Consider the following 15,813-nt stretch of genomic DNA (forward strand, 5'->3'; position numbering starts at 1 on the left):
TATACAATCGCTGCGCTTCACAGTAGGCAGTGTACGCCGTGAAGCATGTTGAGACACCCTCCTGACGTGAAAGGTGCTGCACCAAACGCGAGGATTATGGTGATTTGTTATCGATTATGGATTACGTACAAATACATTCGCGTACAAATCACATCTGCATCGCGCGCCCTTCACGTCGGGAGGACGTCCCAAGGCGCCGGTAGTGCAATATTAATATAATACATCATTATATGCCATATGGTATATCATACAGTATTGCACATTATGCATTATATTAAATTACACATTGTTATATACATTATTATATTATATATTTTACATTATCATATTATATACGATGGTACTATATCACAGGTTACAGTATTATATCACATGTTATCGTATTATATCACAGGTCGTTACAAATGATTGTGACTTATTATAATGATTAGTATAACTATATTATTATCAATGGAAGGAGTTGAGAATGCAGAGGGAGGGGGAGGAGTCGGCCCTGGTCACGTGACAGGGGAGGCGGGGCTCTCGCCCCAGGAGCGGCTTCAGGAAGTTGCGTCACACGGCGTCGGCGGTGGTGGGAGAGCGCGGCCGCGAGCGCGAGAGAGAGAGCGAGAGAGAGGAGAGAGAGGGATCAGGCGGCAGCGAGGGCAGCCTCGAGCTCGGCGGGGTCCTCGCGTTGACGGTTGGAGCGCGCGAGTCGGTCGGTGCGGGCTTCAGGCTCGGGGGCCTGAGGGGGGGGGGGGGGGGGGGGTGTGAGGGACACCGCGGCCCAGGCCCCAGGTGGGGGGAGGGGGTGTGTGAGAGAGACACACACACACACACACCGCGGCCCAGGCCTCAGGCCCCGGCCTCGGCCTCGCAGCCTTCGGGCCCCGCCCAGGCCGCTCGGGCGATGCTCTCTCGCTGACAGACCCTCCTCGCCACCCCCGGCCCTCCCCCCCCCCCCCCCACCACCACCCACTCACTCACTCACTCACTCAACTCACTCGTTCACACACACACGATGGGCGGCAGCAGCTCGAAAGGCCGAGGTTTCTGGCCTTTCGCTTCGGGCTCCTCCGGCGGCGACTCCTCCTCCTCCGCGGCGGCGGCGGCGGCGAACGGCGGCAGCGAACACGGCCTCGCCCGCTTCCGGCTGTCCAGGCCGGGAGTTACTCCCTTCGTGTTCACCCGCAAGAGGTACAGGGGGCTGAGGGGGTGCGGGGGGCCTGGGGGGGGGGGTGCGGGGGGGCCTGTGTGCGGGGGGGGGGGGGAGTGCGGGGGGCCTGTGGGGGGGGGAGGTGCGGGGGGCCTGTGGGGGGGGGGGGGTGCGGGGGGCCTGTGGGGAGGGGGGCCTGGGAGGGGGGGGTGCGGGGGAGCCTGTGTGGGGGGGGTGCGGGGGCCCTGTGTGGGGGGGGGTGCGGGGGCCCTGTGTGGGGGGGGGTGCGGGGGGGCCTGGGAGGGGGGGTGCGGGGGCCTGTGGGGGGGGGGTGGGTGCGGGGGGGCCTGGGGGGGAGGGGGTGCGGGGGGGCCTGGGTGGGGGGGGGGGGGGGTGGGGGGGGGGGGGGTGGGGGGGCCTGGTGGGGGGGGTGCGGTGGGTGCTCAGAAAGTGGGGCTGCAAAGCCCTGGTACATTGGGGTGCATTGGGGATGAGGCTGCAGGTGGCCACGATGTTGAGGAAAGGTCCCGTATTTCCTTGTGATGATGGAATAAGACTTCGGGAGCGGATAACAGTAATCGTTGCATTTGATGTGGCGCCTTATCAGGTCCACGAGACGTCTCGAAGCGCTTCACAGAATACACTTGTCGAGCGTAGTGGCTGTATGTATGTATGTATGTTTTGTAGCCAAATACAGAGTGAATGTAAACGGAATTTAAAAAGGAAGGAATTAACAGCTTTAGGTCCTTTCACCTCATTAAGCGGTCGCTTTGCAATGAGGGTAAGGCGGTGGGGTTGATGGAGGAGAGAATAAATTTCTAACTAATTGCAGATATCTCGAAAGCCTGATCCGTTGGGTGAGTTTAGATCAGCGTAAGAATTCAGTTGTCTGATGGGTCATGTTTTTGCTGTTGTCGCAGTCCCTCCGCCTCACCCTCTCCCTCACCTCCTTCAAGACCCATCTCAAGACCCTCCTCTTCGACTGTGCCTTCGATCACTCACCTTCCCCCCCCCGCCCTCCACCCTCACCCCTGCCCTCCCTGATCCCGACCCCCAGCTCAGGAGGACAGAGAACTGTTGTTGCTTTGCTTCATGGCAGGGAAAATAAAACTAATGGCGTGGTTTGCTCTCTCCCTGTATGTACATTTGGGCAATAGAATTATTACTGAGATTGTGCTAACAATGAATAATGAATCGCAAAGGTATGTGGTACAGTAGCGTTTGCTTGGGTTATTTTCTGCTGAAGCAAGCACAAGCATTGAGTCACTTGGCAGATTCTTGAAGAGGTGCTGAGCCCCACCATCGGTTGGTTTTTAGACTGTCCCAGTTGAATGGTCTTGTTGCATGGCAGAGGCCTTTAAATGTAGGTTGTGTCAACCTGAAACTTAGACGCCAGTGTTTTGCTTCCTCTTGAATACTGTGATCTTGGTAGTTTGGGTGAGCTTTTAAAATTATGTTTTGTAATCTATTGAAAAATGTATTGAATTACTGCCTTTTCCAAGTTGGTTTGCTTGTAGATGCAAAAGTCAGAAACTCTCAAATCTTGAGCTACGCCACAAAGCTTTTTAATCGCTGTTCTTAATCGAGCTGATGTCACCTATTTGTAGGCCAAGAAATTGCACAATGATAAAACAAAAAGGCTAAGTGTTTAGAAATGTTCTGAACACCTGTGTGAGGGTTATCGCTCTGCATAACTTAAGTGTAACTTGATCAGGTTATTGACCTTGACACAGCAAAAAAGGAATGAAAGGCCACAAAGAACAAGGGAGAACATTTATTATTAATAATAATGCTTACATTTCGTATAGCGACTTTCATGCTGAGAAGATGTTCCAAAGTATTTCATTGTAAAGTGTTAGTGACTGTGCGTTTGGGTGAATGCCAATTTGTCCTGACTGTCCTGCAAACAGCCAAGGAATGATTTACTATTTTTTTAAATTTGGGGTATTGTTGGCCGCCATATCAGAGAAACTCCCTTCTTTTTTTGAATAGTTTCATTTGATCTTTAAGTCCATCTGAACAGGCAGACGAGGTCTCGGTTAACATCTCATCCGAAGGAAGGCACCTTCAGCAATGCAACCATTTGTCAGATTAATGGAGTGAACAAATGGCACTCCTGGTGATACTCCTGGTGGCTCTGCTCCACTAAGGGGCAGGGTCACCACCAACACGAGAGAGATCATCGCTCAACATGCCTACAAATATACAGTCCGTTCACTTTACAGTATATTCGGTGAAGCGCTGTGAGACGTAGAAATGTAGAAATAAAATTTGAGCTTTAATTCAGACTTTCAAAGGAATCCCAGTTACCTATGAGACTTACCTTTTCGTAGCTTTGAAACAATGGCCTATTTTCAGCAGTTGAGGAAACAGAACAAGACTTGATGTACTGATAATCCTGTCTGACATGAAGAAACTATGTGTGTTTTGTTCTACTGTCTTTAAAAGCATGTTTAGCTAGTATGGGACTTCATTTATCCATTAAGGAAACCTGCATGTGGAGGCTACAGAATAATGGTTTAGAAATCTGCGTAAGGTTCTAAACCACTAGAAACCCAGCAATTTGCCCAGCACGCCCGGCAAATTGCTTAAATGAACTAACAGCGATTGACAGTCGCATTTAAGTGCTCTGAGACGCCGCCGGTGTGGAGGGCTCTATATAAATGCAATTTGTTGTTCTTCATTTTAACAAGAAGTCCATAGGATGTGCTCAGGCGGAAGAGTTTTATATTTGCTGTGAAATATTTATTGCTTTATGAGGGGCAGCTCCGAAAGGCAGTCCACTTTTTCTCACAACTCAGTAAGGATTTTCTTCTACCCTCCAGCTCCATGTTCTTTGACGAAGATGGTGACTTGGCTCACGAATTCTACGAAGAAACATTCTTCACAAAGAACGGAAGGAAAAAAGCAAAACTGAAAAGAATCTCTAAAAATTTAATACCTCAGGTAAATGGGGAGAGAACACGCAGTACTGTATTTAAAATTCAGACGGTGTTGTTTTGTCAGGAGCAAGAAGATGCATAGAACGGAGGAGCGAAACAAGGTCAAGTGACCCAGCAATTTCATGCTCGTGTGAAACCCACATCTCCATTTTCAGCGTTCTGGCACCTTAGCGGGCGCTATGTAAATGCAAGTTGTTGTTGTATTTCCACCTCCCATACTAGATCCTTTTCGTGGTGCTGTTTGCTGAGTCCTCTCCAAGGGTGGGGGGGGGTGGAAAACTCAAGGAAAAGCAAAAATACCCACAACCAACTTGGGGGAGGAGGGATGGGGGGAGTTGCCTGGAGAATTTCTCCCTGATTTCCAAAGGCAGTTAAGAAAGCTGCATAAAGGGGTCAGAGCCACCCCCAACACGAGAGAGAGCATCGCTCAACATCCCCTTTACCTTGTTACACTGCAGTTAATATCATCAAGCAATGGGTTTTTTTCTTTCTTAATTCCCGCTGACTTGAGTGAGGGAACAGTGGATTGTGGTTATCTCGGCTTCTTCAGCACGCACACTGAGTTTAGTGGGTGGCACAGGCAGACTGGATGCCCCACTTCTGACTTGAGCATGAGCGTGACTGCTGGGGAATGTGGGTTCGTGGAGGGGAAAGTTGGTGATACAGAATCCATGTTGGGGATTTTAAAAAAATGTGATAATGTGGCTAATTCCTCATCTAAAATATGAAAATTCTAATATAAAATTGGAGTTGAGGCGCAATCCAGCCATGATCTTACAGGATGGCAGAACGGGCTCGATGGGCTGAATGGCCTGTGCGAGGGGCGCTATGTAAATGCATGCTGTTGTTGAAGAAGTGCTCCTTTGCTTACCGTTGGCTGATTCAATGCTTCTCTTCATTCCTGGCAGGGGATGGTCAAATTGGACCATCCGCGAATCCATGTGGATTTCCCAGTGGTCTTGTGCGAAGTCTGACCGGAATGAAATTTCCATCAGAAGTGAGACGGACGGATGCACTATTGGTGACCAGCTAGACGCTGACCATCCCTTAGTCCACCGGGTGCAAGAGTCAGGCCTAATGAGCGTATTGACACCTACGGTTCATTTGCGTGTAGTTTTTTCCGCTACAGGCCAGAACTCAAGCCTCGTTCCCTCTATATCAATGTTTATAGAGTAAAATCTGTTCAAAATTTTACCTAATTCAGTTATGAGCCCAGTCGGTCACAATACAGAAGATGTATGCTGTGAGAAACTCTTGTGTGTTTCAAGTACTTGTATTAGATTACTGTGACAAATGTTTAAAGACACATGTAAATAGCAGCTCTTAATAATTTAATGCAGTCATCAGGGGTATTTAAACTTAATTTGACTTGTACATATATTCACGCATCCGCACAGTGTTCAGCAGTAAATATAATGGCATATCTACGAGACAATTGATTAGTTTGTAAGGTTTTGTTATTTATGAATGATTTTCCCCCCTGTTCACCATGTTAATTATTTTCTCATTCAATATAATAAAAATTCCCAGTGAGTCTCTGAGTTGCGTCTTGAATGCCCGCCGTTCCATTTTGGGGGGGGGAAACACTAATGGAGTAAGTTTGTGTAGGAACCTCCTTACTCCTTTCAACAAGGAAACATTGCCCACCCCTTCTTTACTGAAAGAAGTGACTCCTGGGATATGCTTCCTCAAATACCAGTTCCCTCTGGTAGTCTCAGCCAAATGGCATGTTTTCAAGTGATGCCTAAATGATGAGCATTATGGCCTGTGTGAACATCGTACAATCCTGGTTCTCACTTGATGCCCACATGTGAACTTTCCAGTAAAGGGCACCTTTGAAGATACTTTTCAGAAGAACCAGTGAGATTATTTTTTTCCCGTTCTTACACGGACCAATTATTGTACTCACTCCCCCCCACCCACCCTATTTTCCATTCCAAGTGTGACACACCACACTTGTTGTTTAGCCACTTGTCTCTGAGGGTAATGGTTCAGTAGATTGTAATAACACCCTGATTTAACCCAGTGTCACATCAACAATTGTAGTATCTCAAAGCACAGGTTGGAAGCCAAACTTCTTGTCTACAGGTCTATCTGCATTGTTTGATTGTTCAACGATGCCTTTGCCTTGAGTATTATGAGCCTCGTAACTGTAATAGTGACTTATTAAAAAGAAAGGTTTACTAGACAATTTACCCTCTTATTTTGACTGGGAAGTGTCAGAATGTCAAGTTGTCTACACGTCTTGAGGAAAGTGCTTGAAGGAAGAGGGTATCAATGTCTACAGATTCTGGTAGACACAAACATTTGCTTGTTTCAATTCTTCAGGATTGTTTAGTGAAAGGATGACATTTTCATCTCCAGTTCACAGGTGCAAAGCCCCATTGCAGATTAAGCTTGAACTGTATAAGATGTGCCACAAACAATTTTTCATGTATCGTCGTTCTTGGGTGTAGAGAAGGAAGACTTCATATGGTCCACAGGTGAGATCCAGGACCTACCAGTGAGGTGATTTGTGGGAAGGGAAGGACGTTGGCCTTGGATTAAGTTGGTGCCGAGGAAGCGTGTTACATGGCCCTGGACTTGGACATCTCAAACCTGGCATAATTAAGCCGTTTCACCTGCCATCTGTCTACACGCTGGTTTACAACCCCAATTGATGTTCTGCTAACTTGCATTGTTCAGCTGCTCACTGAGTCATTGACTTTTAATTCATTTTATTTATTTTGTCATCTCATTTGTTCCACACTTTGAATTTCCTTCGAGCTTTTACTCCCTTTTCACAAAAACAATTAACGTACAGAAGTTGTAAGTCAATGAAGCAGTTGACTATCACCACTGGGTGGCATTGTAACTCTATATAAAGATATGTTTGTGGTAACTGATTAGACCACAAGGGTTCGTGATGTGCCAGGATACAAGCCTAGGGAGAGTTTATCCAATCGGCGAAGACGAATTAAAAGTTTGTCTGTAAATTTTGGAGACACTGAGTTATTCCATTTGCTGTATTACTGAGGCTTGCTCTTATATGATCAATTGTAAAGGGTGCATTTTTTTTTGCATTGTGTAGAAGCTGGAGGGGAAGACACCTTAAGGTTTCCAATAGTGCATTTCAAAATTGTAGATTTATTCTGAGAAAAGTAACGGAAGGGGCAAATGCCCTTTAATTGGGGAACGTACTGTAAATAATAATGATCCTTGCATTTGATACGGCGCCTTATCATGTCTTCGAGACGCCTCAAAGCGCTTCACAGGATATACTGTAAAGTGAATTGATATGTTTTGTGGGTGAAACGATGTAAACCGGGAGAGGTTGTTCAGAAAATGTCAGTTTCCTTCTTCTGACTCCTTCAGCTCGCTGAGAGACACTCACAGCACTCTGTTATAGAAAACATTAAAACGTCAAGCATCACAATGTTGCACTGTGTGTCGCGAAATGACTGAACTTTCTTGGGTTCCTCCTCGCATCCTTATCCTGTTAAATGAACGAGACTCGGAAGTCACCTTTGCTTTATCTCCCATGACTAATTCCGATCAATATGTGTGATTGAGTTAGTGCGTGCGTGCAGATAAATTTCTTTTTGATCTTCCACTCCCAACAGGATGAGGACCCGTATCAATTAGATTTCTCAGCAAATAAGGTCCAGGATATTAGTTTGAGCAAAAGTAGAAGAATAAGACACTTCAAGTGACTGGTTTCAAAGACTTGGATCGCTTTCCAGCTACATTCAATGCATAGCAATAGCCAGCAACTTTGATTAAGTGACATTTACCACGTATAACCTTGGATACTGAATGTTCGATTGTGTTAGTGAGTGGGAAGGAAGTGGGTCCTTAGAGCCAAGAACAGCTATATTCTTGTCCAATCTAATCACATACGCACCCTGCAGCGGGAGAGGGAAAATCGGACAGTTCTCATTCTCCCCCCTTCCGTGTACTGAAACAAATTGAATCCCCCCACCGAACACTGCTGCCCATCACTTATTATCTTCCGCTAATACCAATGAAGCCATAAGTACTGAACAAGCTTAACATGTACTGGTTTAAATGATGCCCGTGAGGGAAAAACCCAACAGTTTGTTGCGTAATAGGTTTATTAAAAATATTTACATTTACAATTATGTGTTACAAATATTTAGGGCAGCTTAACCAAAGTTTGTATTTTACTGAGGATGTTAGTTTACATAAGTAGCATTGTTTGGACTTGATTCTGAGAGGGCAAAGAGCAATAGCCTGTCTCGGTTCAGACTGCAACCCTGTGATCTGAATGGCCTAACGTTATGTCTCGGCAGTTTGACACAATACATAAACAAAACTATCTGAATGAAATCGCACCAATTCTGATTCTTAACTGTTTGTGCTGAACTCAAATGACCGATTGATTGGTGATGGGCTTTTGTTAAAAAGTATATTACAACAGCATACGTATCAGAGTTCAGGTTTCACGGAACCTAATTAAGAGAATGTAGTAATACAAACAGAGCCAGGAGATCATTCAGCTCAAAATGACATTGTGTCTGCCTTGTATGATGCTCGACAGTACAAAATAATATGTCCTAATGCTCTGTACAATTACATGTGGGTGAAATTTCACCCGGGTGTGGATTTACTCTTTAACATAGCATCTTAGAGCGTTCAGAATTAGGCAAATTGTTCAATTCAGGTTTAACTTTGTATTTCTTCAAAGAATTGATCGAAAATCGGCTTCAAAATGAAGGCAGTATATTCCAAAGCACTGGACACTCTACAATTCCATGTTACCAAAGAATTCCAGGTGGAATTTTCTCCTCCACTGGTTTCTAAAGACAGCTCTTAATTTGCCTCCTCGAAACAGACTGTATTTTACTACCACGGGTCCGATTTCTTTGCTGCCGTTAATTTGAAAATGCTGATTTGATTTAATTGAAAGGTTTTGTTCCAGAGGTTTAGCCGCACGTGCAGTTTCTCAGCGTGTTAACGCACTTATGAAATGTGCATACAAATGTAATCAGAATGAGGGCAAAAGAGCAGCGCTATTTAACTGCAACTAATCTTTTTTTTCCCAATTACAAGGCCTTTGCTAAAATTCGCAGGTGACCAGTTGCCTAATGGATTCAATTGCGTCCTAATAAAAACTTTGCTCCTGATCTTAAGTATTTTGTTCAGTTGCATTCCACAACTTTCAATTAAAAACGCACAGCTTCTCAATGGCCCCCAACTCAATCATAAATTATTCGGTTAATGACTTTGTCCCGGGCTTATTGCACTAACCTTTCATGGATGAGATGAACTTGAATCCAAACCAGAACAATAGGATAAAAGTATAATTAAGGGCAAAGAAATGGAAAAGGTCCAATCGGTGCAGTAGTGAATGGTCTTATGTCAATTGAGATTAAGCCTCCTGTTAGATTAAATCTATATTTAATAATAATAATAATAATATTATTAAATCTATATTTGTCCCCGATCAGTGTTTACTCTTTGAAGCGAGAACAACAACAATAACAAAATTACATTTGTAAAGCGCCTTAAATGTCGGGAGGACGTCCCAAGCCGATGATCAGTCAGGGATCAGGATCCGAGCTGGGAGGGGTGGGGGGCGGGGGGGGCGCAGGGTTGGGATGAGGGAGTGCAGAGGGGGTACGAGGGCAGCTGAAGGCACGGTCAAAAAGGAGCTGTGCCTTGATGGAGGCAAGAGAGGGAGAGATGCGAAGAAAAGCAAATTACGCAGCAAGTGTCAAGGCAATAAAGATGGGTAAAGCTACAACACGAGGACGGCCACTTCAGCACACGGCATAGGATAAATAAAGAGGAAAAGCGAGGTAAGAAAACCATGGTTTGCAGTTTGAGTTCCTTATTTTAGTGCCCATTTTTCCTGGAAAATATTTGTCCTTCTAAGTGCAACTCGGTTCAAGCCGTTCGAACTCGTTCAAATTATTTGCACAGTGTTCTTGTTGAGCCTTTGTTCCTTCGAAACCCGAGAAAGTATTGGAAATGGGGCCAAAATATTGTTGCCTCGAGAAAGTCTTGAGGATATTTAAGGAGAAAGGCGGTGGAAAATTAATCATGTGCCTATTCCCTGGGCTGTCTTCCCCACAGTCTTCCTCCTTGTGCTCACAGGGTATCGAGTACGTCGGCCCAGTGTCTGTGGGATCTCCTTCCCTACCTCTCCGAGGTTTCCGCTACCTGCTCACTGACAGTCACGGCCTCCCCTTCCTGTACCTGTTCTTTCCTCTGGGGCGTGACTGAGTTCTGGATGTAAAACTATCCAGAAATTCCTCCCCCTTCCTTATTTGTCGGAACGTGTCCAACTCGCACTCCAGCTCAATGATTCTGAGCCGGGGAGTGTGTCACGACAGAGACGTTTCTTGCAGACGTGACAGGTCTGGGGCAGTCTCGCAGTCCACAAACTCCCACATACTGCATTCCCAATACACCATCTGTACTGTCATTTCTACTTATTTTATTAGTTATTTGTGTAGTTCACTCAGCACCTCCTCCCCCCCCCCCCCCCCGCCCTGTCCCTCTCTCACCCACAGTCCATTTTTGATTTTCATTACTTTTTCAGAAATTCAAGTATTCTCAACCCTTACTCCCCACCATTAACCCATCGGTCCACAAATAATTCATGACTTCAAAATGCATGTTTCTACATCTTGAAACTATTCTTTCCACTTCCCCTGGGCGGATGGGATGAGAACAAAAATTTTAAAAAATAAACTTCTATATATTATATATATATATATTCTATGTATATATATAATAAACTTTTATTTCTATGGACAAAGGATAATGATGATGTTGCACAAAAAGGCATTAATTGTAGTTATTTCAAGATATACTTATATAACAAACACTTATTTCAAGATATAAGATAAGAACATAAGCATTTGCTGGTGAAAGAAGATCAAGGTCCATCTAGTTCGCTTTCCACCATCCTGGCAGTCGTTTGACATGTTGTGTCCCAAACTACAGTGTATCGCGTATCTCCAGATATTATTTTCTAGCAGGAATCTGTCTAATTTATTCTTGAGATAAATGACATTTTCTGCTTCCACTGTGGCCCAAGAGAGCCTGTTCCATAATAATAAAAATAATAATAATCTTTGCATTTGATATAGCGTCTTATCATGTCTTCGAGATGTCTCAAAGCTTAATAAATAGTAATTAATAACTAAGTTTACTACTGGTTCACCGAAGTAGTGTTTCTGCAGATTTGTTCTGAATTTACCCCCTTCACTCACAGACTAGTCGTCACTCCATATTTTTTCTAATCTCAGAATTGTTGGTGGACACACTTTATATGTGTAGCTCCTGAACAAAGCAATCTACTCAAATTCCCCATATTAAAATATGATGACTAAATGCTCTCGTGTCTTCCTCTCTAATTAACTAATCTTTTTAAAAAAAACAAATTTCCTGTTGAACAGAAGATCAAAGGTCTGAAGTACAGCGGTTGCACAGAAGCAAACGTGGGCAAAGATGTTGGTTGTGATTATCGCTCGCTCGCTGCAATGTTGTCAACAACGTTAATAAATACTATCTTACATCTTAAAAGATATTGACTGTAAGTTGAAAGAAATTATCCTAATCTTGGATAGATCACCGGTGAGACCACATTATGAATGTGAGACCGGAAGGACATTGAAATGTTCCTGCAGACACTTTTACCTCCAGCAAACTGTCTTAAGGTTTCCTAAGAACTACGTGTCTGAAAACCACCCTCCAATCTGATGCGAACAAAGTTAAGCAACAGAATTTAGTGGCAACGCTATGGCCAACCTTTCTGTAGCCGTGAATACTGTCAGGAACCGGACTCATTAAAATTCACAAACTGTATATCTTAACAAAAGGACATCAATCACATTTGATACCCTGACTGGCTTCCCTCGAGGACAACAGAATTGATTGAGAGACCGCAATTAGTTCTTTCCGAACTCCGGATCAGAGGCATTATCTCACTAAGCAGAGGGATGGACGGGCAATTGTTAATCAGTAACTGGGAAGGTGAAGTGCGAAGCAGATTAGAAATTGGAGGCAGTTAGAAAAATAGGATCCTACCAGTTATCTTTCGCTCTTCCAACAGTAGAGATTGTGGTGAAAAGCAAATGGGGGTCTTTTAAGAGAGTGGGTTTAATCATAATAATAAAAATAATAATAATAATCCTTGCATTTGCTATAGGGCCTCATCACGTCTTCGAGACGCCTCGAAGCGCTTCGCAGGATTTGCTGTAAAGTGAATTGACTGTTTTGTGGGCGAAGCTTAAGAAGTGATACAGAAAATTAAACCGCAGGCAGACGTCTTAAATAAATCTTTCACATCAGTCTTCACAAATGAAGTCTGGGGTCAAATTCCGGATGCAGATGTTTTAGCTCAGACTTCTTTGTTGCATGTTGCGTACATCCTATGAAGAAAGTTTAATGGATTGAGTGTTTACAAAGCATTCAGACAAGAGACGTCCTCAGCTACGCGAGGAAATACAAGAAGAAATAGTTGAGGCCCCGATTGATATTTCTAAAGAGTATTTATCCATAAGTTATCATTATTTTCTAATCTTGATCACCCACCGCACATCGACTTTGACTCTGTCCTCTCGTCCCGAAATATTTTATTGTAATTGACCAGCCGTTTGCGGAAAGAGATCTCCTTGTTATTCCAAAAGATCCCGAGGACTGAGGTACAAATGTTACCCCCATTTTTCAAAAGACGTGAGGTATAATCTTGGAAATTATACCCCTGTTCATAAAATATTTCGGGACTAGAGGACACGGTCAAGGTCGATGTGTGGTGGACGGTCAAGATTAGAAAATAATAATAATAATAATAATAATATTCTAGACAAAGGAAGACGAGGCAGAAAGGATCCAAAGAGGAAAGATGGAAAAACCTGACGTGTTTTGCATTGATTCTGGGAACGTATGCAACAATTTTTTGAATTGGAAACATGTGTTGAAGGAAAGTAATACAAATAATCCTCGCGTTTGATACCTTGATAAGTCTCCGAGAAATCTCAAAGCCCTTCACAGAATAGACTGTGAAGTGGATTGACAGGACTTGGGAGTCCTGGAGCGAGAGGACCCGGGTTCGATTCCCGGGCAGGACAGCGCGAAACGTTGGGCGAGTTTCCTTACTCCACACACCTGATAATAATCCCTCGAGAAAATAAAACAATAATAAAATCGGTCATTTTCAATCCACGGCTGTTTGTGGGGACGCTGCTGTGCGCAATTGGCTGCCGGGTTTCGTCCACAAATATACAGTCAATTCTCATTACAGTCTATCCTGTGAAGCGCTTTGAGACGTCTCGAAGATGTGAAAAAGTGTTATATCAAATGCAAGGATTATTATTATAATAATATTATTATTATTATTATTTTGTGGGTGAAACACAACAGCCGATTGCACGCAACAGTCTCCCACAAACAGTAGCTGATTGAGTGACCCAATTTTTTTTTGGTGAAGGAATTATTATTACCCCCGGAGCAAAGCGATCCGCCAATCGACAAACAACTATTTATCATCCCTGGAAATAACAGGGAATGCGGGTGGGATGAATTAACATGTGGCATTGATCATTTTATTCAGGATTTGGGAGCCGAGGCTCGAATCTGCTGCAGAAGTACAGGATCTCTCCCTAAATCGAGAGCTATGATTTATGCCTCGTTTTATCTTCCCACCATTGTAAAATTGTGAGGAATCCGGACCCGATCCGGGGAGAGCCAAATTCCCGGGTAGAGTATCAGCCGAGATTATCTTAGCTCCCGGGAGAGCGCCGGCAGTGGGTCAGGACCCAACGTGCACGGAAGAGCATCAGGGGAGGTGTTGTCCCGTTGAGTTTCAGTGCACAATAAGGACCCGCGGCGCCCAAACGCTAAAGGTTAAGTGCCGGCCGACCGTTGGGGGACTATTTGCCGAGGCTGCCGGTAAACGCGATGGGCTCCGCGAGCCCAGCAATCGCGTCGCTCCGTATTCGATCGGAAGGAGAGTCCGACGGCAACGCGATGGCCGGAAATAAACGCGCGCGGACACACGAGCGAATTGCCGATCGAAAAGGCCTGGGGAAGTTGTAGGGGGGGAGGGTGGGGGGGCGAGGGAGGGGGGGGTTTCGACTTCCCCGACGGGTTAAGCAGATTTGAGACGTAACGGTGCGGAGCTTTGACGGGTGCGGGAGTGCTGGTTGTCGCTCGACGGGTTTCGGCCGATGTCCGGTCTCGGCGACGCGGTGAGCGCTTTCGGGCCTCACACAACGCACGGCCTCTGACGCGGAGTGAACCGAAACCGTTTGGAATTTATTTCAGCATAAAAAGCCACCGACCGGTAACATGTGGGGCCGGAGGGGGACACACACCCACACACAGACCCACACCCACACACCCACACTCACACACACACGCACACACACCCACACACACACACAGACCCACACACACACACCCACACGCACCCACACGCGCACACACACCCACACGCACACACACACCCACACCCACACACCCACACGCACACACACCCACACCCACACCCACACGCACACCCACACACCCACACTCACACACACACACACGCGCACACCCACACCCACACCCCCACACGCACACACACCCACACACACACCCACACCCACACGCACACCCACACACCCACACCCACACACCCACACGCACACACACCCACACACCCACACCCACACGCACACCCACACACCCACACCCACACACCCACACTCACACACACACACACACACACACACCCACACCCACACACCCACACCCACACGCACACACACCCACACACACACCCACACACACACCCACACACACACGCACACCCACTCCCCTCTCTCTCTCTCTAGGCTCCTCCTCCCTCTGTCTCTCACTCTATCTCTCTATCACTCTCTGTCTCTCACTCTCTGTCTCTCACTCACTCACTCTCTATCTCTCTCTGTCTCTCACTCTCTATCTCTCTATCACTCTCTGTCTCTCACTCACTCTCTCTCTATCACTCTCTGTCTCTCACTCTCTATCACTCTCTGTCTCTCACTCACTCTCTATCACTCTCTGTCTCTCACTCTCTCTCTCTGTGTGTCTGAGGCTCCTCTATCTCTCTGTCCCTCTCCCTCCATCACTCTCTCTCTCTCTCTCTCCATCACTCACTCTCTCTCTCTCTCTCCTGTCACTCACTCTCTCGCGGTGACGTCAGTGCGGGAGCGACGCTGTAGTGACCGGAAGCGCTGAGCGGTTTTTTTGTTACAATGTATCAGTTTGAGACGCGGCGATTGTTGAAGGTAAACGATACGTTGTAGCGGTTCAGTGACGCGCAGTGACCCCCCGGAGGGGGGGAGACCCCGGGGGGAGAGGGGGGGGAGACCCCGGGGGGAGAGGGGGGGAGACACACACCTAGACTTCGTGGTTAGACCTAAGAGGGGGGGCGGTGTGTGTGGCGGGGGGTGGGGGTGTGTGTGGGGGGGGTGGGGGTGTGTGTGGGGGGGGTGGGGGTGTGTGTGGGGGGGGGGGGGGTGGGGGTGGGGGGGGGTGGGGGTGTGTGTGGGGGGGTGGGGGGGGGGGGTGGGGGTGGGGGTGGGTGGGTGGGGGGTGGGGGTGTGTGTGTGTGTGGGGTGTGGGTGTGTGTGTGTATGTGGGGTGGGGGTGTGTGGGGGTGGGGGTGGGTGTGTGTGGGGGTGGGGGTGTGTGTGGGTGTGGGGGGTGGGTGGGGGTGTGGGGGGGGAGACATTGATGTGCTGATGTGCTCCCCCCGGG

The 15,813-nt window shown here is 46.5% G+C and overlaps 2 protein-coding genes across 4 annotated transcripts in view; both read left to right on the plus strand.

Annotated features, from left to right (window-relative positions):
- Positions 1-960: 960 nt before the first annotated feature.
- On the plus strand, positions 961-5,611 carry tusc2a (tumor suppressor 2, mitochondrial calcium regulator a). The gene is made up of 3 exons (XM_042339790.1): positions 961-1,176; positions 3,961-4,081; positions 4,986-5,611. Exons 1-3 carry the CDS (start codon positions 1,001-1,003, stop codon positions 5,049-5,051), a joined length of 363 nt encoding a protein of 120 aa, XP_042195724.1. The 5' UTR covers positions 961-1,000; the 3' UTR covers positions 5,052-5,611.
- Positions 5,612-15,260: 9,649 nt separating this feature from the next.
- The window catches only part of rad18 (RAD18 E3 ubiquitin protein ligase), a 51,503-nt gene continuing 50,950 nt past the window's right edge, over positions 15,261-15,813 (plus strand). For all 3 annotated transcript variants that reach the window (XR_006085426.1, XR_006085427.1, XM_042339654.1), the window contains exon 1: positions 15,261-15,341. Coding sequence is in view for 1 of the 3 variants with exons in the window: in XM_042339654.1 (XP_042195588.1) it covers positions 15,309-15,341 (33 nt within the window). In the remaining 2 variants the exon portion in view is untranslated. The remainder of the gene's footprint in view (positions 15,342-15,813) is intronic.

This window comes from Callorhinchus milii, unplaced genomic scaffold (assembly GCF_018977255.1).
Source record: "Callorhinchus milii isolate IMCB2004 unplaced genomic scaffold, IMCB_Cmil_1.0 Scaffold12, whole genome shotgun sequence".
Classification (NCBI taxonomy): domain Eukaryota; kingdom Metazoa; phylum Chordata; class Chondrichthyes; order Chimaeriformes; family Callorhinchidae; genus Callorhinchus; species Callorhinchus milii.

Bases quoted from the DNA above. Each gene is read 5' to 3' on its own strand.
- tusc2a (XM_042339790.1), top strand. From the start codon at position 1,001: ATGGGCGGCAGCAGCTCGAAAGGCCGAGGTTTCTGGCCTTTCGCTTCG. The intron at 1,177-3,960 runs GTACAGGGGGCT...TCTACCCTCCAG, and splicing joins TTCGTGTTCACCCGCAAGAG to CTCCATGTTCTTTGACGAAG. The intron at 4,082-4,985 runs GTAAATGGGGAG...CATTCCTGGCAG, and splicing joins CTAAAAATTTAATACCTCAG to GGGATGGTCAAATTGGACCA.